We start from the raw sequence: 23,858 nt of genomic DNA, 5'->3' as shown, positions 1-23,858 counted from the left end.
TTAGCCAGGGAATAAAAAAAACCCAACAATGTGGTGACAATTCTGTGGATACTAAGCAGCATTATTCCAAAGGGCAAGAGTAGCAGGAAAAATTACAAAAGCATCTGAATAGCTGCAGCTTATCTTCACTTCCAACTAGAATGCCACAAAAAGCTGCCCTCGTTTTGTCTTTCTCTTATAATCTCTCCCCTCCACTGCTCGGTGGCTCCCATGCAGCTATTGTACCCTCAGCTCTCATCTGCATTAAATACCACAAATACCTCCGATCCTGCTTTGAATCCAGAATGCAGCTCATGAGAGCACTGAGGTGTGTAGTGGGAGTCGCGGGTATTTGCTTACAGTGAAAACTGCATCTAGCCAAATGCAGAAACTCTGCTAGCAGGCTCCTTTCACACTGTGGCGTTGAACTATGCACACGGTGCTTCAGAGGTATCAGTTAGTTTACAAATGCAGATAAGTAGGCCATGAGCAATCTGAATTCCACTTCCCCAGACTGAGGAAGACCAAGCCTTTGAATGACAGCTAGAATCGGAATCACAAGAGGATAGTTTGGGGGACATCCTATGAACTCTGCATTGCAATAGATTATCAGGGAAATCTGTTCTCTTCTATTGTCTATTATTGTTACCTTCCGTGGCTCTGGAATGAAACACGCAAATCTGGATGCCCAATACATTCACTGATGGGTAACAACATGCTCTGATTTGACAAGCTTTTGGCACTGTGATCCGCTCGCCCATTTGTCTCCTTGGGGGGCAGAGCAGGAGGGAAGAATCCAGGGAGAGACAGAGTGATAGGATGGGTAGACCAAGCAACACTAAAAGGACGAAGTAGTACAGTGCAGGTCAGGCGTTCCCCGGGCACAGAATCAACTAGAAAGCAAAATTCCTCATTCCACGAGGAGTAACGGTAGTTCGAACTAGGAAGCCTAGTTCGAACTACCTAGTTCGTGCCCCGTGTAGCCGCGCTGCACGGGGTTCGAACGAGCGGGGTTTTAAAAATGGCGGCGCCCCGCTTATGCAAATGAAGCCCGGGAAATTCAAATCCCGGGCTTCATTTGCAAGTGCGGTATGCCTACATTACCCTCCTAGTGCGAACTGAGTGTAGTGCCCTTTGCAAGGTTTGGTTCAGCCCCCTGGAGAGCTCCGGGATTCAGACCAAAACTGTGCTACATGGTGTGAAGTTGTGTTCCCTAGGCCTTTGTCAACAAAGCTTCGCTATTAAAACATCTTTCACCCTTCTGTGGTGCGTGGCTTTTCCATCTCTGCAGGGCAGGGATGGTGAAACTCTGCCGGAAACGAAAGCCCTGGCAGCTACGGGATTGCTTGCTCTCTGGGGAATGCTCACGGAGGTTGCTGTGGTGCATCTGCTGAGGGGTGAATACAGGACACACACAGCCCCGGAAGGGAGGGTGAGGTAATGGGAGGTTGGGAGAGTGGGTTTGAACCCAGGCCTGGAGAATGATGCTAGAAGGAGGGATAGTGGTTGGGAAGGTGGGTTCTGTAGTGGGGGTCCCTGAACAAACATGGCCTGGGGGTCCAGGTGAATCCTCATGCAGAATAGCTGTGGGCCACCACGGAGACAGGGTCTGCCAGACACCGGGTGGCCAAGGCTGTGTGCAGATGTAGATTTATGCACCGTTCAGATGAACGTTGCTGCCAGGGAGCCAGAAGTGACTCACAACTGAGGCAAGGGTCAGAAAAGCTCCTGCGTTTTATTCTTTTTTTCCTGCAGCTCTGCGGCACTACCTGCATGACAGGCAGCAATCGGACAGCCTGTTTGTCCAGCACAGATCCCTGGCTTGTGGGCGCTCCAGCAAGTCAGAGTGACACTAGTCCTGGATGGAGTCTCCTTGTGCCGTGTGCACGAGGCAGAGCCAGTTCGAACCCAGCGGGACCGAACCCTGCAGAGAAATGCCGCGCGTGGTTTCCAGACCAAGGAGTTAGGGCTGAATGCAGAGGAGCACTGGTTTACCTGAGTGAATCTCCTGCAGCGTCATATTTAGAGCAGGCTTGCTCTGACTCACCTTCCCTCCTGAGTAAGGAGCCCCATTGGCTCTGCACTGCAGCTCTTCCTTCCAGCTGTCTCCACGCAGAGAGCCGCAGCAGTTCCTTGGGGGGATTTACACTGTAAATTAAATATCGGCTTTCTCAGGAAGTCCTGGTGAGTTCTCAGCACCATCCGGCAGCATTTGCAGCCATTAGAAAGATGTTTGCAAGTTTCTCCTTGAAAATCCTGCAGTAAAATGACAGAATATTCAATCGCTAGAGCTGCTCGCTCGTTCCCACGTTTGCTTTCGATGTGGCTATAACACTTCTCTTCGGGGTCAACTTCATGGCTTCAGGCGCATGAGCAATATTTCATTTTTTGATCTAAAATAAAGACTTGTGCTGGGTTTGTAAAAAAAAAAAAAAAAAAAAAAAGGAGCCCAGGAAGGTGCAGCTGCAACATGACATTACTGGCTCCCCTCATAAACAAGGCAACAGGGAACCAATGCTTGCGATGGAGACTGAAATGTGTGGGGAACAGCCGAGTCGAGTTGATTGGAATTCTGATGTTGAGTTAGCCAAGGGGAGAAAGGAAGCGCCGTGTCCTTTGGCACGGACCCAAGGTTTGCTCTTGGCAATCTCTTGCCTTGTCATAGACAAGTGATTCTGGTGTCCAGTATCGACAGCCTCATCAATATTCCTTTTGTGTGGCTAGTTTGACTGGTCCTGAGGTTAATCTGCTGCTGCTCAGGCTGTCCAGGGATAGGGTGTTTTGTGCCAAATGTCTCCTGCCTGGAGGAATAATAAGCATTGTTTACTCACAGTATGGTGGTGCCTTAGAGACCACAGCGTGCTAGCCCAGAAAAGCAATCCTGGTTCTGAAATATTAATGTGGAAGAAGAGCACAGATGCTATTCAACAAGCGCTATGCTGGGACCTAAGGTGCTAGGCTATTCGCTGAGCGTGTGAAGAGCACTCCTGTGTGTGCGGGATAGCTGCAAAATCATTTTTCTCCCTTCTTCTGCCTGTTCCGTGACTTCCAAACCATAGCAGGGGAGTCATCCATTAAATGCTCTGTGCTTCTGATGTGCTCTGTGGGCTACTTTGCCTTTGACGTGTCGCTGGGCATCTCTGTTCCCAAAGCAGTTTTTCACTGACGGATTAAGTGTTTGCTATGGTGGCTGCATTCAGCGTGCCTCTTGCTAGAGGCTCCGAGTGGGTCTTTAGCTCCCATCCTAAGGGGAGACAGTGTGGCAGCACAGCTGAGAGATTTGGAAAAATTATGGCAATAAAACAGTCATCGTGAAGCATTGTCCAACACGCGGGATAAAGCGCCGGAGCACAATGGGCCCAGTTGAGCAGGGAATATAGACTGCAGAGTAATCTGTAATGACTGTGTCGTACTGATCCCGACTGCGTGTGTTCACAAACCTCCCCGCTGTCTCAAGAGGCTGAAGGCCCCTGAGCAGTTGCACTCAACTAAGTACGAGTAATTGTCAGCGGCAGACCCATACCTGATGCATTCTCCTATTACCCTGTGTCCCAGTGGTACAGATCTCTGCAGCAAAGACTTGCGCGTAGGAGGGAAAATTCAAGATTCTGAGTATTTTGAACATTTTTTTTGTTAATGTCACAAGGAGCATTAAAGAGAAATAAACTGATGTGCATGCAAATGTACGTATGGGTAATGCTGACAAGTGGAATCAAACCCGGGACCTCTGGAGTTTAGTGCATGAGTCTCTTGTAAGACCAACTAAGCAGGTTCTTTACCAGGCTACTTGTTAGCACGTGGTTGTCAACAGTAATGGCCAGCATCATTTCGAATGCTCTCCCAGTGCCAAAATCTATTGTTGAGGAGCAGCAGCAAGAGGAGAGTAGACAGAGCCTGATCTAATTTGACCTCATTCCAGGGCACTCTCCAAACAATGTCACATTTCTGGATGAAAATAGTTTAAGCTTTAACGGCTTCTCTCAGAAAAGCGGAGAAATACACCGATGGTGAAGGCCTGAAGTTCATGTTCCATTGACATTAACAGTAATTGAAAGTCCGTAGGGACACTAGCTTGTTACCAACAATACATGTATATTGCTCTTGAAATAATAGGGAGCACAATTAAGATAATAAATCAGTCAGGATAGACCCAAGGAGGCAGAGGGACTTTCGTTACTTTCAAAGGCTTCATTGTTGCTTTTCACAAAGAGTTTTCGGTAAGCTTGCAACCTTCCCTTTGGATTTAGATTCAGGTATTTGTGAGATGAAAGTTTCGCTGTCTCCGTGCGTTGTGACAAAATCTACCCACACTTCAGCATGGGGGCCTTCCTGAGTTCACACTCACATACTTTTACAGCAGTTTGGTACAAATACAAGATACTAAAATAAACCCAGCAACCAGCAGCATCATTGCCAGTGTTTGGGTTTTTTTCAGAGTAAATATATGTACTAGATGCGGCACGTTCCAGGAAGTGGCATAGGGAATGTAGTGGGGTAGACTGACCCCGAGGGGGAGGAGCCCCTCTCTGGGCCCCACCGGGCCACAGGGAAGCTTGTGCAAAGTCGACCTGTTCCAAGGCTAAACAGAAGATGTCAGACTCCTAGATGGGGTTATCAATGTGACACCTGTCATGGTTCTCCCCCATGCATTATGAAATTGGCTTAGGAATATAAATATGCGTAACTGAAGAGGTGTTGGACAAAATATCTCACACAACCGATCAATTTTAATATTAGTATCTGCTGGGTCTCTATATCCTATTTTGGTGCATGTATCATTCTTGTACATAAAGTTAGAAATAGGAAGTATGAGGTTGTTTATTATCAGAGAGGTCACCGTATTAGTCTGGATCTGCAAAAGATACAAGGAGTCCTGTAGCACCTTATAGACTAACAGATGTACTGGAGCATAAGCTTTCGTGGGCAAAGACCCACTTCGTCAGATGCATGTAGTGGAAATTTCCAGAAGGCAAGTATAAAGGATTCTGGCCTGCATATTTATACCTGCCTCTGGAAATTTCCACTACATGCATCTGACGAAGTGGGTCTTTGCCCACGAAAGCTTATGCTCCAGTACATCTGTTAGTTTATAAGGTGCTACAGGACTCCTTGTCGAGGTGGTGTATGGTTTTAAATGTGCTAATAAGAGCCCTTACTGATGTCCCGGAAGCCTTAACGACTGGGTCATCAACTTAACAACTTGTAAGCAGCCTTGTTTGTCCTATAAGTCCAAAGGTGATTGAACTATTAAGATGTGACCACACCACCTGGTACTGGGATTCTATTTTGCCCAGGTAATTTCCCTGGAAGGGGACTGGAGAACCAAGGATTCCTGCCCTAGGGGAAAGACGATTTAAGCCTGGGGACGTTATTAGGATTTTGCTTTTGTTTTTTTGTATTCTAGTGTGCCAGGGAAGTGGTTCTGCATTGCTCTTCAGAGGGGTGGTTACCCCAGCTCTGCGCCCTGTCTGGGAGAGACCAGAGGATCTGGCCCAGTAGGACAGGGTGGGGAGGTGCCCCAGACAGCAAGAGGCCTGTGTAAGTGGCATGATCGGCCCTCCAGGGAACAATCCCGGGGGGTTCTGTGATTGCAGCCATCATGTAAGAGGGGGGAGATCAAAGGAGCAGAGTTGTTAAATGTGGTCACGTTGGCTTTTTAAGGGAAGAGATATTGAAAAGGGCAGGATATGCAGACTGTGACGTGCACGGAAACAGGGCAGGATTGCTCCTCTCTTGGGTGAGAACAGCAGCAGCAGCTGTGAGGCTAGAACTGAAGAGCAAACTCTCCGTTTTTAATATCAACCCATGTGCAAGATTTATCTGGAACAAGGGACCAAAGAAGGCCCAAATGGGCAAGAGATCTTTCTGCAGACTCTGTTTCATGGCCAAACACGCTCTGCTCTGCACCCAGCCATCAGTAAAATTAGCTGAGAAGGATCTGAACTAGCTATTTGCTCAGGTTTGTCTGGGAAAACTAGCATGAAGCACCAATTCCTGAGCTTAGTCTCTGCTACAGCTGTGTTGGAGCATGGTGGAGTTTGGAGAGTAAAATGTTCCCTTCCCTGCGGGATAGGTCCAGCTTGGGGTGTAAGATAGGAGAGACTCTGATGGCAGGTAACACTGAGGTTAAAGATTTTATCTTTGAGTTTGTGACACCCTAGTAGACAGGTCATAGCTTGGGGGTGCAGATGGGTGTTTTCTCATTGGCTTTACGGGGACCAGGATTTGGACCATCACATGGATATTCTAAATCTGGAGAAAGTCCTATAGCGAAGGAGGAGCAGCATGGATTCCTGAGAGCCTCATTACATTTACACACAGGGATGTGGAAGCAGAATTAGGCTCAGAATTTGCAACCTTTTAAGGAGGACTATCCCCAAAAAGGAGACAAGTCCCCTGGCTCCAGAAGCATTTAAAAATAAGCATCATGGTTGTACAGATGTCCCAGAGGTTATTGCCACATAGGCAAAGAGTGAAAACCCCTTTGTCAATACTCTAATTTTAAACTGTTTCTTACTTCGTCAGTTCCCAATTTCGACCTGTGTTTGTGGCTGAGAGCTCTCCGGTTTGCCCCGGGGGGTGACACGCACAGCCCGTCTTCTCCCTGCAGGCTTGACCATCACGAGAGGAGCCACCCTGTGGTTAGTTCACAGACCAGTTGCCAAGGCACCGTGCTTGAGAGTGCACGGCAGAGCTCTAGGCTCTGCGGAGCCAGCAAAGCTTGTGCCCTGCAAAGAGCCAATAGAGCTTGTGCCCTGCAAAGAGCTTCTGCAGAGCAGCTCTCCCTGTGAGTGCTTCACCCTCCCCACTGGGGCGTGTGCCACGTCCCTCATGGACGTGGGGAGCCGGGCACCTGCATGCAGGGGAGAATCGGCTCCCTGAAGTATCAGTTTCCCCACCATGGAGGAAGCACAATTCCCATGACTGATCGGCTCGCCTCAGCTCAGCTCTCAGGGTGATTCTTCATGAGCGTCTCTGGCTATCTGGAAGGTTCAGTTTTCCGGTGTGTGGCAGCAGGAGCCCCAGGGAGCAAAGTTCATATTCTTGCCAGCCAACGCAGTGTTGGCATCTGGGTGCGTGAAAGTCATTCCCCTGCTACAGGAATTCCTGGTGCCCAGAACTGGAGAGGTAGGTCCAGTGTGTTACATTTTGCTTTTGAAGGTCACTGGCAGAACAGCCGTGTTGTTTCTCATTAAAGCTGTCAGGCTTTGGCCGTCTTGGCCCCGGGGATTTCTGGGCCGAGAAGGAGACGTAGATGAAACAGCTCCTTTCATTACTCCCAATCCAGCAGCTCTGGGTGTAGCAGGTCATTGCTTGTTCATTTGTTTTACTTAGAAATGTTTCTCCAATTTACCTTTCTCCTTTTCTTTGTTAAATTGCAGTGTTCAGAAAAGAGGGAAAACTGCTAAGGTTTGCCAAACGGTCTCAGCTACAAGGAGATCCTGTCTTGCCTTAACTTGTGCATAACTCTTTTTAGCATGAGAAATTGTGTGTGCAGCAAGAGAGAAGTGTCTCTTCTTTCATATGCAGCTGCTGTGCAGGCACCTATCCAGGGCGAGGGATGTCGAAAGGGCAAAGTGGGGACTGACTACAATAATGCTGACACTAGAATTTATGTACTGTAGTCAAAGCACTATAAAGATCTCAATCCGTGAATCCTTGCACACCGGTACGATTTATTGTCCACCTCCTACAGATAGGGAAATTGAATCACAACGTGGTTAGGTGACTTGACTATGTTGACGCAGTTAGGAGCCGAACTCAATTATTCCTGGGTTGCACATGTTGTGCACCAGATTACATTTGTTAGCTGGAGTCACCCAATGAGTCTGTGTCAAACAGCCTTAGCATTTCTAAAATCTATAGACAATCATTTCCTAACTCCAAAAGCTTTTCGTCCACCACCGGGAAGTCTGTCTTGGACACTTTCTTAACACATTCAGAAGGCTTGGTCTTGGTGGGTTCTCCATCACTGATAAATCTTAAATTAAAATTAGGGTTTTTCTAAAAGAGACATGCCTAGGAATTATTTTGGGGAAGTTCTGTGTTCTGTGCTGTATAGACGAGAGGATCATAATGATCCTGTCTCATTTTGGAATCCACTAGGGTACGTCTAAACTACATGGCTCCATCGACGGAGCCATGTAGATTTGTTTATTTGGTAAAGGGAAATGAAGCCGCAATTTAAATAATCGCGGCTTCATTTAAATTTACATGGCTGCTGCGCTAAGCCAAGAAACAGCTGATCAGCTGTTTGTCGGCTCAGCGTGCTAGTCTGGACTCTCCCCTGTCGAAATGAAAGCCTTTTACCGACATCCCCCATAAACCTCATCCTACGAGGCATAAGTGGGATGTCGATAAAAGGCTTTCAGGTCGGCGCGGAGCGTCCAGACTAGCGCGCTGAGCTGACAAACAGCTGATCAGCTGTTTGTCGGCTCAGCGCGGCAGCCATGTAAATTTAAATGAAGCCGCGATTATTTAAATGTAAAAATGTAATAAGAAAAGCAAAAAAAGATTTTGAGGAACAGTTAGCCAAAAACTCAAAAAGAAATAACAAAATGTCTTTTAAGTACATTAGAAGCAGGAAGCCTGCTAAAAAACCTGTGGGTCCCCTAGACGATCGAGCTATAAAAGGAGCAATCAAGGACGATAAAGCCATTGCGGAGAAACTAAATGATTTCTTTGCTTCAGTCTTCACGGCTGAGGACGTTGGGGAGATTCCCGAATCTGCACCCTCCTTTGTGGGTGATGAATCTGAGGAACTGTCCCAGATTCAAGTATCATTAGAGGAGGTTTTGGAACAAATAGAAAAACTTAATGTTAACAAATCTCCGGGACTGGATGGCATTCATCCAAGGGTTCTAAAAGAACTCAAATGGGAAATTGCTGAGCTATTATCTGTGGTTTGTAACTATCCTTTAAATCGGCTTCCGTACCTAATGACTGGAAGGTAGCCAACGTGACACCAATATTTAAAAAGGGCTCTAGAGGCGATCCTGGCAATTACAGACCGATAAGTCTAACTTCAGTACCTGGCAAATTAGTCGAAACAATAGTAAAGAATAAAATTGTGAAGCATGTAGAAGAACATAATTTGTTGGACAAAAGTCAACATGGTTTCTGTAAAGGGAAATCCTGTCTTACTAATCTATTAGAGTTCTTTGAAGGGGTTAACAAGCATGCGGATAAGGGGGATCCAGTAGATATAGTATACTTGGATTTTCAGAAAGCCTTTGACAAGGTCCCTCACCAAAGGCTCTTGTGTAAATTACATGGCCATGGGATAAGAGGGAAGGTCCTTTCTTGGATTGCGAACTGGTTAAAAGACAGGAAACAAAGGGTAGGAATAAATGGTAAATTTTCAGATTGGAGAGGGGTAACTAGTGGTGTACCCCAAGGGTCAGTCCTGGGACCAGTCCTTTTCAACTTATTCATAAATGATCTGGAGAAAGGGGTAAGCAGTGAGGTAGTAAAGTTTTCGGATGATACCAAACTGTTTAGGATAGTCAAGACAGAAGCAGACTGTGAGGGACTCCAAGAAGATCTCACCAAACTCAGTGATTGGGCAGCAAAATGGCAAATGAAATTTAATGTGGATAAGTGTAAAGTAATGCACATTGGGAAAAATAACCCCAACTATATGTACAGTATGATGGGGGCTAATTTGTCTACGACAAATCAGGAAAGGGATCTTGGAGTTATCGTGGACAGTTCTCTGAAAACTTCCACGCAGTGTGCAGTGGTGGTCAAAAAGGCAAATAGGATGCTAGGTATTATTAGGAAAGGGATAGAAAATAAGACACAGAATATCTTACTGCCCCTGTATAAAACTATGGTACGCCCACATCTGGAATACTGTGTACAGCTGTGGTCTCCTCACCTCAAAAAAGATACTTTGGCCTTGGAAAGGGTTCAGAAAAGGGCAACTAAAATGATTAGGGGTTTGGAATGGGTCCCATATGAGGAGAGGTTAAAGCGACTGGGACTTTTCAGTTTAGCAAAGAGGAGACTGAGGGGGGATATGATAGAGGTCTATAAAATCATGAGTGGTGTGGAGAGGGCTGATAAAGAAAAGTTATTTATTAGTTCCCTAAATAGAAGGACTAGAGGTCACCAAATGAAATTAATGGGTAGCAGGTTTAAAACGAATAAAAGAAAGTTCTTCTTCACACAGCGTGTAGTCAACCTGTTGAACTCCTTGCCAGAGGAGGCGGTGAAGGCTAGGACTATAATAGAGGTTAAAGAGAAGCTAGATAATTTCAGGGAGGTTAGGTCCATAAAAGGCTATTAGCCAGGGGATAAAATGGTGTCCTTGGCCTCTGTTTTTCAGAGGCTGGAGAGAGATGGCAGGAGACAAATCGCTTGATCATTGTCTTCGGTCCATCCTCTCTGGGGCACCTGGTGCTGGCCACTGTCGGTAGACAGGATACTGGGCTAGAAGGACCTTTGGTCTGACCCAGTACACCCGTTCTTATGTTCTTATGTTCCTTTGCCTATCTGTCTAATCTACATGCCTCCATCGATGGAGGCATGTAGTCTAGACACACCCCTAATGTATAAATCTATTAACCCTTTAAGTGCATTAGGAACAAAAGGAAGCCTGATGGCACGACTCCGTTACGATGCGGCAATGTTAGAACTGTCAGTAATCATTCACAAGAGGCAGGCGTGCTCAGTAAATATTTCATTTGGCCTTTGGGAAGACTGTTGTGTGGGGATGATGATGGGCTGGAAAGTATTTCATCATCAAGAATAACGCCGTCTGAAGTTATACAGCCCCTCCGGTGCTACAGTGCTACTTGGTTTTTAAAGCATCTTTTCTAGTTAGACATTTTTAAATAGTCGGGTCTGGATAACTTGGGTGCCCTGTGGACTATTAATATTGATGTTCAATAAGCTTGAAACACTGGGGAAGTCCCGAAGAACTAACATTGTGCCAGGATTTAATAGGACTAAACTGGACAACCCAGGAGATGATTAGCATACCACAGGTAATGGAATGGCTGATATGGGACTCAAATTGAAGGAAGGTAATATCGTTTACGCCAGTCAATATAGGTATATGGCGGAGCTAGGGAACCTCCAGACCGTGGGCCACATCCAGCTGGCTGCTTCATTTCATCTGTCCTGCAGCAAATCTCCACATTGCGGACTGGAAACCCTCAGCAATAAAATGCAAAATAGCTCCCATCCCAGGTCCCTCCCAGTGTCCAAGACAAAAATATTTCCTGGCTGAACAAGCAGCAAAACTACGCGGCCTGAAACTAGCTTTGTCGTTAATTTCCTGGGGCCTGCTTGCTGCTCTGACTCCAACATAATCTCACCTGTGCTATTGCACGCTCTCAAAATACAAGCCTGTTGCTGAACTGTGATTTATAACGCCAGCCTCAGGAGGATGAATCTGATTTTACGCTGCAGTTTTGACTCCTGTTTGTCCTTTTTGTGCTATGTTAAATAATCATGTTAAAAATACATGAAATTATAATAATGCATTTAATAATCAGAAGTTTTGCTCCGGTATCACCTTTGCTGTATTAAAGACATTCAAAGAGGGTAGGTAGATAGATAATGATTACCTATCTATCTAGACAGGTATTTTATCTAATCTAATCTAATCTAATCTAATCTAATCTAATCCCTTCTATGTCCTTTATTGCCAAAGTACTTGAACTCTTACATAGCAGATCTCTGCAGTTGCAGAGTTTCTTAGCTCTTTTCATTGGAGCAAATTGTCTTCCAACAGCATTGCATTAAGTGGAGGTTTTTTCCCATTTGAAGAGAGTTCCTTTAGTACTGAGACTATTAATAAAAATGTCTAGTGCATAGCACTTGGTTGGATCACTAAAGAAGTACTCAGACACAGAGAGACAACTGACTTTGAGGACAACTTTTGGGGCTACAGCTGAAGAATCAGTAGATTTTTTTCTGGATGTGGACTCTTGTCCCAGAGCTGGTAGTCTAATACGTGTGCCTGGTTTTGCCTTTGAACTGTGACTCAGGGCTTTTTATTTTGCAGGAACTATTAAAGAGATGTGGAAAATCAGAGGTCCAGATTTAGTTCCCATTTTATTTAAACCTCCAGCTTCAGATAAATGGTTCTGGTTTCTGGTGGAGAGCCACAAGAATTTGGTTGCAAACTGTCAGGAGTCGCCAAGGAATACCCACCTACCATTGCTCTCCTTCAGTTTGGAGGAATCTCCCACTGCATCTTTGAGCACAGAACTGACTCATGCACGTCGTGAGGAAGAAAGGGGGCACTTCGGAGCATCGCCTGTACTCACTGCTGTCGTATCTGAATGTCTTCATGCCTGTTTACGTTCTGAAACTTGGTGGCGGGAGAAAAACTGTCCATCTGGGCCTCAAGTTTGATTCAAAACACTTCCTTCTCCTGAGGAAATTTGTTCTGCTCAGTGGCATTTTGAGTTCTTTGCAGAGCGCGGTGCAGCAGAGACGCTGTCAGCTAGTGTCATATCATCACCTTTCTTAACACGTACCCTTTCCAACACCTCCAACTTGCAGATTTCAAGTCTGCAGCGTGGCAGGGAAAGATAACTAGCAGGGCTATGTGCAAGCAGGATGGTGTGTCTAATCACTTTGCTCTTGGCAGGTTATTCCAGTGATCAATACACATGTTAATGCAGGAAGTAGCACAGATAAAGTGGGTTGCCACATCTTCCCCCCTACCCCATACAGTAAATGACAGGCTTACTAAATACCTGCACAGATTTGGGATCCGGCCTGAGCTCTGACAATCCGAGCTGGACCATCTGAGCTGCAGTTCATTTATGTGAGGGCTCGTTATTGATCTAGAATGGGAAGTTATGTCATAAAGGTGAGGGATGTTTTATACCAAGATGGAGCTTTGGTTGCCTTTTAATGGTGATGTGTTGAAGTCACGTGACACACAGCACTCTGTGTCCTCTGGAGAAGAACACTTGAAGTGATTTACTACATTTTGTCTTTTAATCTTTAGAACAATAGTCTATCTGTGCTGCATATAAACTTAGGCACCTGCAGAGGATAGTTACGTCCAGCTAGCCTGCATGAAGCATGCAACGAAACAGAGCAAACAAGAGAAGCTGTGTTGTTGTAATAATAATGCTTTGCACTCACAGCCCTTTCCATGGGACAGTGACTGAGTGTTCCAAATAACAAGTTTTATAATGGATAGAACAGTCTGTATTCGGGGTCAGGCTGAGACCTCCATGGGGGCAGACTCACCCATCTCGCTGACTGCTGGGTTGTTACTTTCTTCCTCTTAAGCCTCAGGTGCTAGGCGCTGTCAGAGACAGGCTGCTGGTTTTGGGTTTGATCCGGGCTGGCGGGGTGTGTGCTCCTAACGGGACCAAACCTCGCCACGCCCAGCTGAGGTTGGTAGGAACCAGTGTCCCCGTTTGGAGCTGAGGCACAGAGCCTTTGTGTTCCCCGGGCGCATGTGGTAGAGCTGGGGGATAGCGTAGAACTCCAAGTGGGCAGTCCCAGTCTTTGACCACACCAGCTGTCTGGCTGCATCACCTCTCTGCAGTGGGATGTGACGCTGGCCAAGCCCCTGAGGGTGTGTCTAGACTACAGAGTTTTTTCGAAAAAAACTTCCCCTGCGTCTAGACAGCTGCCGTGTTCTTTCGAAAGTAAATTGAAAGAACGAGGCAGTTTTTTAGACTGCAGAAAACCACGTTTTACGAGGAAGAACGCCTTTTTCGAAAAAAGGTGCTATGTAATGCAACCTGTGCTTTTTCGAAAGAGAGCGTCCAGACTGCCTGGGTGCTCTCTTTCGAAAAAGCAGTTTGTGGTTTTGAAAGTACTGGCTGTGATCTAGATGCTCTTTTTCGAAAGAGGCTTTTTCAAACATATCTTTCAAAAAAGCCTCTTTTGAAAGAGGCCTGCAGTTTAGACGTAGCCTCAGGGTTGGATCCCATGTGAAACAGAGTTTGGTGACTTCAGGCTTCACTGCATCCACCCGTAAGCCTCTCTGGCCTAGCTGTGAAATGGGAATATTTTCCTCCTGATCAGGGAGATGTGAGGGTCAAATAATTACTTAATACCAGAGCATCGTGACAATACAGGGCCTGATTCTCTTTGCTTTGTACCACTTTGCTGGTGCAAGGGGCCTGTCAAGGCAGTTCCCCGCTCTGGCACTTCGAGTGCTGAAGGTGGGGGGCTGCAAATACTCTGCCACTAAAGGCTTCTGCTTAAAAACTCCCTAAGTCACAGATTCCCACCCTCCACCACCCAAATGCAAAAACCCCTTTGAGAGCCCAGGAAGATGCACTTGGGAATTTCTTCCTGTGGGGTATCCCCAAGCTATTTAACCCTCCCTCGGGAAAGAGCTAGTAAAAAACAACCTGGACTTGCTTAATAGCCGACCTTTCAGTCTCAGGCTTGTGGACGCAGGAATCAGGACGTGATTTTAAAAAGGAGAATTTATTAACAAAACAAAGAGGACATACTTGGTACAGCATTACTTGGCTGCTAGATGTTCTAGAGGAACTGAAAAAAGGCTGATTAAAATCAGAGAATTGCTTCCCTGGAATTCAGTTTAAAAGTTACATTGGATGAGGGTGAACGGGGTGGGGAGAAATAGTTTCAGCACAAAAGAGTGCAGCAAACCCCGATATAAAGAAAATAACCAGATCACGTGGAACTAAACATTCCCAGTTCTACTTACATCTCTGTTGTTCCAAGGTTTAGGCCTTCCCTACGCATGGATATCGCTGCAAATTCCATGCCTTGTCCTGGCTTCACTCATCTTTTCCAGCTCTTCCTCTGATCACACAAAAGACGCAGCAGGAGAGTCCTGCTTCAATTAAAAAAACCTCACACTCTCTTTTCATTGGCTGTCTTGGCTCCCTGCCAATGCTTCCTGGAGACTCCCCAGGACCTACTGTCTCTGGGTTTAATCCTGACAGGCAATTTAATTAACTGGATGACAGGATGTCCAGAAAAGAGTGGTACCCCTCCCATTAATCGCAGGGTCTGATTATGGTTGTGCATTACACTGACACTCAGTGGCTGTCCCCTTTCATACTGCCAGTGCAGTACAAAGCACCCATTCCACACAGTGTAATTGAGATTAAGGCCCATTCAGTATGATGGACTGTGTCCAAATGCAAAGTCACTGTCAATGCTTCCTGCCCATTTCAGGCGTGATCCAAAGCCCATTGAAATCAGCGAGAGCCTTTGCATCTGGGGCCTTACTAGACGCAGGGTGAGGCCCCACATTTCCAATTGTGCAAATCTCTTCTGAGTGAAACACAAAGAAGAGTTCGTAGGCGATTCCTGCAAGTTTGAGGGAGAAACTTGGTGGGACCAGTGATATTTGGGACTGACTTACAGCTCAATCCTTTAAAATGTAAATGGATTTGCTCTGTCATTTTTAAATTACTTAATCACTTGTCTTGACTTTTAATCTTTGATAATACAGACATTTGGATTCTTCTCTCGCTCTAACCACACTGGTTTTAGACAAATTTGAGGCGTCAGGGAAAATCCATTTTCTCAAATCTTTATAAGGGGAAAATACGTGACACTATTTATCTTCACTGATTTGTTCCATCTTTTTATTTGTTTATTTTAATTTATTACATGAGCCTGCTTAAAATGCACAGTCACATTCACACACACAAATTTAGCTCCATATTCGCACCATGGAAAAACAGTTTCATCACACTTTAATGGTAATTTAATTTTTTTAAAATGGCAAATCTGTGATCTAAAATGATAGTATAGCAGTGTAGTTGTTCTGCAGGAGACTAAAAAATGGAGATGCAGAGCAAACTTGTTTGCATAATAATACCCACTGTGCATGTCTGGATTTTGTATGCATGTCTGTTAGCTGCAGATCAGTGGATCCCAAACTTTTCAGCTCATGCCCCTTTTTGATTTTTGAAAAACCCTCACGGCCCCCCGCAAAATAGCAGCAAAATTTGTTGAGCAAAAACAAACAAACAAAAAAAGGAACTGACCGAGGCAGCAAAATTTGAGGGGGGGAGAGGCTGGGTCGCTTCGCACGTCCTCTGGAATTTCTTCAACCCCCCCCAGGGGGCACAGCCCCTAGTTTGGGAACCCATGCCTTAGATCATCAGGAAGACAAGGACTCATATTCTGAGTAAGTGATGCTCTAAAATATCATCCGCAGCAACTTAGGGCTCTTGCTGTGGAAGTTTTTAATCCCTTTTTATATTTAAAATCATGGGATTTGCTGATATGAGAAGTACATTTCCTTTTCCTTTTCAGCTGTCTGGAGCATGGGGTGCAACTTTCATTTACCAGCTTTCTCCGATGAGCTGTTGAGCCCAGAAAAAGAATCATCCCATGTAGGCACTTCCAAGTGTTTTCTGTCCCTTCTGCACAAAAATCAAGCCCCGTGGAAACTCTCCTCCCGCGTGAACAATTTGGGAATGCTAGGTGCTTGTTCAGCAGAACCTGGGCCTATGTTCTTTGCGCTGGATTAACACATGCTTTCAAGGAGACGCATATTTGATGTGTGACTTTGCCAAAAGAAGTTGATAATGAAGGCGATTTAGTAAAGCGCTACACGAAGTGTGTTCTCTGGCAGACATGAGAGGCCACTTCCTTCTTCGGGGTTCTGCCAGCTATAAAAATCAATGTGGGAAGGAGTCTTGTCTTTAGCAGAACTGGGCGCTCCCAGAGGCAAACTGGGAGGGTGGTTGGTACTGGCCACACCTAGAAGCAGAAAACAAATATGGTTTGAATGGAAGTAATGTCTTTGATCAATGCAAGAATTAGCCTGAAACTGACCCTCGACGCAATTTAAAGTAATTGTTACATCCCGTTTTTTTTTTCTCTTTGTCTTAGTGGCCCTTTTCTTGTAATGGAAACTCTGAAATAACCAGGCCTGGAGTTGAACTGCTCTCAGCCTATTTCCCTGTGTTGTTTCTTTTGGCCATTAAAAACTGGAATATTTGTGCTGCTAAGTACTTGCCATCGGCAAGTGGAAAGTGGCAAGGTGATAGGGAACAGCCAGCATGGATTTGTAAAGAACAAATCATGTCAAACCAATCTGATAGCTTTCTTTAATAGGATAACGAGTCTTGTGGATAAGGGAGAAGCAGTGGATGTGGTATACTTAGACTTTAGTAAGGCATTTGATATGGTCTCGCATGATATTCTTATCAATAAACTAGGTAAATACAACTTAGATGGGGCTACTATAAGGTGGGTGCATAACTGGCTGGATAACCGTACTCAGAGAGTAGTTATAATGGTTCATAATCTTGCTGGAAAGGTATAACAAGTGGGGTTCCGCAGGGGTCTGTTTTGGGACCGGCTCTGTTCAATATCTTCATCAATGATTTAGATATTGGTATAGAAAGTACGCTTATTAAGTTTGCAGATGATACCAAGCTGGGAGGGGTTGTGACTAATCTAGAGGATAGGGTCATAATTCAAAATGACCTGGATAAATTGGAGAAATGGTCTGAGGTAAATAGGATGAAGTTTAATAAAGACAAATGCAAAGTGCTCCACTTAGGAAGGAACAATCAGTTTCATACATATGGAATGGGAAGGAGTATGGCAGAAAGGGATCTAGGGGTTATAGTGGACCACAAGTTGAATATGAGTCAGCAGTGTGATGCTGTTGCAAAAAAAGCAAACATGATTCTGGGATGCATTAACAGGTGTGTTGTGAGCAAGACACGAGAAGTCATTCTTCCGCTCTACTCTGCACTAGTTAGGCCTCAATTGGAGTATTGTGTTCAGTTCTGGGCACTGCATTTCAAGAAAGATGTGGAGAAATTGGAGAGGGTCCAGAGAAGAGCAACGAGAATGATTAAAGGTCTAGAGAACATGACCTATGAGGGAAGACTGAAGGAATTGGGTTTGTTTAGTTTAGAAAAGATAAGATTGAGGGGGGACATAGCAGTTTTCAGGTATCTAAAAGTGTGTCTTAAGGAGGAGGAAGAAAACTTGTTCATCTTGGCCTCTGGGGATAGAACAAGAAGCCATGGGCTTAAACTGCAGCAAGGGAGGTTTAGGTTGAACATTAGGAAAAAGTTCCTAAATGTCAGGGTAGTCAAACACTGAAATAAATTGCCCAGGGATGTTGTGGAATCTCCATCTGTGGAGAGATTTAAGAGTGGGTTAGATAAGTGTCTATCAGGGATGGTCTAGACCGTATTTGGTCCTGCCATGAGGGCAGGGGACTGGACTCGATTGACCCCTTGAGGTCCCTTCCAGTCCTAGTATTCTATGATTGATTTGGTACATATGACCGAATGTTGATGCTATGCTAAGCCCACACTGGCACTTTACTATGCTGCAACTTTCTGGCGCAGCGGTGTGAAAAGACATCCTCCTCCCTGAGCGCAGCAAGTTACAGCACTCTGAAGCTCTGGGAGACATGTTCCTAGCTCTCTGGGCTCCTCCCCTCGTGGAGGTGGTTAACCGTCTGACTTTCGGCATGTGCCCAACGTAGTACTGCCAGAAGATTTCCCGGGTGTTGCTTGGGTCCTGAACGAATTAAGTTTTGTCTTTCTTCTTTGAAATCATTGAAAGCTCTGGGGTGGGGCTGGGGAGGAGGGGTTCAGTGTGCAGGCTGCCCTGGGGAGAGTGGACTAGACCTGCTGAATTGAACGCCAGGAGATGGATCTTCTGCACATAAGTATAGACGTGGCCTGAGACTACCACAAAAAAAAAAAAAAAAAAAGAGTGAGAATCAGGGTTCTATGCTAGCCCAGACCAAGGTACATCCCGTCTCTGGCAGTGGCCAGTGCCAGGTACTTCAGAGGAAAACACAAAAGCTCCATAATTTACAATTACCTGATACTTTGCCTCAGAGGAAGCTTCCCCCTAGCCCTCTGCAGTTATCGGTTGACTTATTTCCTGAAGCATTCGTTAGGTTTTGTATCCCTTTCACGTTTGTATCCTATTTTAAACACAGCAACTGTGGCTGCTCCGGTTGTTCATACAAATGTCTAATCCTTTGTTATTAAATCTCTCCGGGGATGGACATCTTTCTTTGCCTCTAAGCATTTGCATTGCCATTCTCTTACCTTTCCCCACTTCTGTTCTTTCTTCATGGCACTGAGACAAGCAGGGCTGAATGCGTCCTTCGAGGTGAGGTTGTACCATTTCTTTCTTTCTCTGATGGCTTTACACAATTTCCAGGATTGAATTCTGTTTCTCAGCCACAGTGAAAGCCCTTGAAATGTTCTCTGAGTGTAGGAATTACTCACTAAGGGTACGTCTACACCTGCACCCTAGTTCCAACTAAGGATGCAAATGTAGGCGACCAAAATTGCTAATGAAGCAGAGATTTAAAAATCCCACGCTTCATTAGCATAATCTCGCCGGTGTGCTATTCCGATCGCCAGCTGATTCGAACCAGGAAGTGCGCTCCAGGCCGCATTAGTTCGAATCAAGCCCTTTGGTTCAAACTAACGTTACTCCTCATTCCTCAACTTACTCCAAAATGAAGAGTAACATTAGTTCAAACCAAGGGGTTTGATTCGAATTAACGCGGCCTGGAGCGCACTTCCTGGTTCAAATCAGCTGGCGATGGGAATAGTGTGCGGGTGAGATTATGCTAATGAAGCGCGGGATATTTAAATCCCCACTTCATTAGCAATTTCAGTCGCCTACATTTGCATCCCCAGTTTGAATTAGGGTGCAAGTGTAGATGTACCCTAAGGATTTCTCTCTCTTGTCCCATGATTGAGACGTACCAAGAGGACTCTAACCCTCATTCAAGCTCTGGTTCTCTGGTGTACAATAAGAATGTTTTGATTGTTGCCTCACCAGTTTTTGCTCTTTGTTCACAGAGTCGGAAACATGCAAGCAAAGTGCGACTTTACTACATGCTACACCCTATAGATGGAGGCTGCCCAGCCAAGAAGCTCCGATCAGAAAATGTGAGTGTTTGAGCCCTATTTGGCATGGCTTTGTGAATCTATGAACCTGTGCAAAGGTATTTTACTCCTTTCTCTGATAATCATATACCCAGAGGTAACAGCTCAGCTACCTCAAACGTTAAGTTACTGAAAACAAATTTCAGTAAATGATACAGAAAATATGACATGCATCAGCAACACTAATTGAATTTTGGTTTTTACTTGCCTCTTTTTTTGGAAAAGACAAAACCATCAGTATCCTCATGACACAAATCCAGTATTCATGCAGTCCATTCAGAGCCAGACCAAACGGTCTGAAATACCTTTTGTTTATTGACTGATGAACTGCAGTGGAAACGACTGAAAGGATAATCATGACTATGTGGTTGATTGCACTTTCAGTCTAGTATCCCTTGACTGTGGGGGTGGGGTGCTTTCATTGTGATGGTTAAAGTTCTGTAACTTCTATTGGACGTCTGCATTGAAGTCAGGCCAAGTTCCATATATTCAGATATTTGAACAAACTTTCTTACCCAAGGGGGTGGAGAGAAAGCATCACGGAGAGAATGAAAACGTTAGAGAGGCAGCCAGAGAGAGATTCCCGGGGAGAGTAACTGGTGAAAGGAAAATGGGGAAGAAAGAAAGAGACGACAGTGAGCAACTTCCATTCCAGTGTGTTTGTCCTGTAACCTTTATTCCACTCTCCCTTATGGCCTTTGCATGTGTCAGCTTCCTGGCAATTCTTTGCTTACTTGGCTGTGACAGCTGCTCTCTTTGCCCATCTCAAGATCCTTTCACTTACGTCCATTTTGTGTTGTCCTCACTGATCTCTCTCTTTCTAGTGTAGAGCACTTGGCACAACTAGTTCAGCCTGGGAGATTTACTATTCCTCGGAGTTAGCACTATGGACATCACACTGAGAGTCTTCCCTCCTGGGAAACAATCCCGTTCTGCAGAGCTCTTCTTTGTTCAAAGCTTAGCGCTGGCAACAAACTTTGCTGGTCCCTGACTCTGTGTGTGTGTGTGTGTGTGTGTGTGTGTGTGTGTGTGTGTGTGTGTGTGTGTGTGTGTGTGTGTGTGTGTGTGTGTGTGTGTGTGTGTGTGTGTGTGTGTGTGTGGCGGGAAGGGAAGGCAGGGGGCTTCAGCTCTGGGGCCCTGGAAGGGGCAGGGCTTTGGGGAGAAGGGGTGGGGCTAGGATCAGCCAGCCCACAGCACCCCGCAGACCTTGCTGCACAGCGCTCTAGCAGCAATTTAAAGGGGACAGGGCTCTGCCTACTGCTATGGTAGTGGCGGCAAGGGCCTGGAGCTCTGGGCCCTTTTAAATCGCCAGGACCTGGGGCAACTGCCCCTGTTGACAGCCTTGGCAAACCTCCTTCCTGGGGTCTCTCACTTCATCCATTGGTGGCTCCATCCTGCTCTCTAGTTCCAGCCGAACCCTTCCCAGAATGTTGACCCTATCACCAGTGATCCAGCATCCACACACTCGCCCGTTTCATTTTGGAGCCCATTTGACTTCCTGTTGCTCCTGCTCAGTGCAAACCTGCTTGAGTTTGCTTGGACAGCATGTGCCTGCCCTCGCGCTACCCGCCCATGAGTCTGTGCTGCTGCTATGGAATAAATCATCCCCCGCCCCCGCTGCTCACGAGGTGGTCTCCGTAGGAATTCTCTGGCTTGTCCAAGCTCAGTGTGTCCCAGCACCGCAGAACCGGTTTCAGTCTGTTATGGGTGTCTGCGCCCCGGCCTTCCAAGGTGGAAGAGACGTTACTTATCCCTGCTCAGATGTGACCCAGTCCCGGTGTTCATGCAGAGCCAGCAAAGTTGAGCTATTTAGACTGTCTCTTGAAGGCAGCATGATAAGCTCATTGCCACGTGCCGGTCACAGAGGTACCCCACTCATTCCAGCTTGACGGTACGGTTATTGGAGCTGCGGCCCAGCGACTTTAAGGAATATTCCGGGAGTATGGTGCTGCTGGAGCCCAGTTATGTTTCTCTGAAAAGACATGTCACCAAAAAGAGCACCGTGGTCTCCTGGCAGAGAAAACCGTGCGTATGTGACTCTAGAGCAGTGGGGGGCAACCTGTTGTTTGTGGGCCATGTGCAGCCCACCCGGGTTCTAGGTGTGGCCCGTGAGATGTTGTGTTACCGTTGCCCATTGCGGGGCTCATTCCTGCCAGCGCAGTTTGTTCCCCAACTGGTATTACTGAAGTGACGTGCACATAAAGCAAGGGCAGGTGAAACGAGGTGCGTGCTGATTGCTCCTGACTAGGAGATCTGTGTTCTCAGGCCTGACAACAAGGGGGTAGCGATTCTAAAGGTCATGGGGCTCTGGGCCCTTTAAATCGCCACTGGAATGCTGCACGGCGCACTCTGGGCCACTCTGAGAGCCGGGCGGGAGGGTGTTGTGCTTTGGCGGGGCAGAGGGCTGGTGTAGCATGCTCGCTGCTCTGGCCCCACCCCTCCTGCCTCAGCCCCTGCCTCTTCCAGGGGCAGAGAGCCACCTCCCCATCTTGCCCAGGGGTCTAGTGTGGCTGTGGGTTCCCCTGCGTGTGCTCCCCTGCAGCCAATCAAAGTGCGGCTACGGTTCAGTCGGCACCCCCTGCAAATCCTAGGTGAGCAAAACTACCCTGTCCTGGAAGACCCTCTTGGTTACGACACTCTTGCGGCCCTTGAGATACAAGAGGGCCTCTCGTGTGGGCTGCTCACTTGCCTAGGTTGCCCATCGCCACGTATCCTACCTCTTGAATATTTTTAACTCTAAAACTAAATGAAGGGTTGAAGGAAGCCAAGCCTGTTTCAGCTCCACATTTCGGATGATGCGTCTCTCCAGCTGTACATTATCAACATCATTTTCCAGCCGACCTTTAAATGACATGGAGGATCATATTTACCATTATCTGATGCTGATGAAAAAATGCTCCATTCTTTAAATAGCTATTAAGCCTCCATCTTACAAAGCACTGAATTTACCCAACCCGATTATTAGGCAGCCTTTTATTGTTTTAATACTTTTTTGTAAAACAAACCTGGTGTCTTTGGCATACTGAGCGGTTGTTGACCTTTTCTTTTAAATGTGCACTTAACATTTCAGCCAAAAGTAATTTGAGAAGGTCTCAGGTGGGACCAGGTCACAGTTTGAGAAGGTCATGGGCTCTGAAATGAGCACTCATGACTTCAGACCTTAGACTTGACAAAAGGAGGTTTCATCAGGATTTCTCCATCACCACTGAATAGAGAATGAACCCGGCTTAAGACTGACAGAGTTTGTGCCTTTTTTCTGTGCACTTTGGGGCAGAGGGGTTGGGACAGGGAGAAATCGAGTCGTAGTTTCTTCCTAGTCCCATTTGTATTCTTAGGTGCTATTACAACGCAGAGCAGCCCTAGTCAGCGACTGCACTTATTGAAGGGGAGGGGAGATGCGATGGAGCCATGGCTTGCCTGAGGGAACATAAGTAAAAGGATATCAAAACATATGCCTTGTGAGGAATGCTACAGACAGTTAAACAAAGGTGCCGATACCATTGCCTAAAGGGCGCAGACGTCTTTGTTTCAAAGCTCCTGTGCTGCATCACAGATCACTTATCCCTACAGATGTTGTAACGTTCCAGCAAAGCTTTAGCGCAGGCTTTCGTTTGCACGTGGGGCGTGATTACACCGACAGGAAAGGAAAATGCTCCGTTTTCACGCCTCCGTATGCCGCTGTCATTGGGAGGACTGGGCCTGGCTGGGTTGTAGCAGAGCTCAGGCTGAGGCACCTGGGGCCATGGAGAAGAACCAGCTTCCTTAAGATGAGCTGGGGGGCGGTTGCCGGGGCAGGGGCAGGGCTGACAGCCAGTGATGCGTGGGGGCACAGAACGCTGTGGGCAGCCCCTGGCAGCAGGCCTGAGTGCAGGGATGTGGGAACCAGACTCCACAGGGAAGGGGCAGGGCTTGGAGGCCGGTTCCCAGGGCAGGAGTAGGGCTCTCTGGTGAGGAGGCCTGTGGAGTGGGGCGGTGCAGAGCGGCCTCATTCAGGGACCTGCGGGGGCCGTG

General features: G+C 46.4%; 1 protein-coding gene across 2 annotated transcripts in view; it reads left to right on the top strand.

Annotated features, from left to right (window-relative positions):
• The window catches only part of LOC102452957 (secreted frizzled-related protein 1), a 270,863-nt gene that overhangs the window by 170,709 nt on the left and 76,296 nt on the right, over positions 1 to 23,858 (top strand). For both annotated transcript variants that reach the window (XM_075910928.1, XM_075910929.1), the window contains one exon: positions 19,761 to 19,850. In XM_075910928.1, the coding sequence (XP_075767043.1) occupies positions 19,761 to 19,850 (90 nt within the window). The remainder of the gene's footprint in view (positions 1 to 19,760; positions 19,851 to 23,858) is intronic.

The sequence above is a fragment of the Pelodiscus sinensis genome, chromosome 28 (assembly GCF_049634645.1).
Source record: "Pelodiscus sinensis isolate JC-2024 chromosome 28, ASM4963464v1, whole genome shotgun sequence".
NCBI classification, from domain to species: Eukaryota; Metazoa; Chordata; order Testudines; family Trionychidae; genus Pelodiscus; species Pelodiscus sinensis.
Note: the sequence above shows the minus strand (reverse complement) of the source record. Positions and strands in the feature narration are given on the sequence as shown.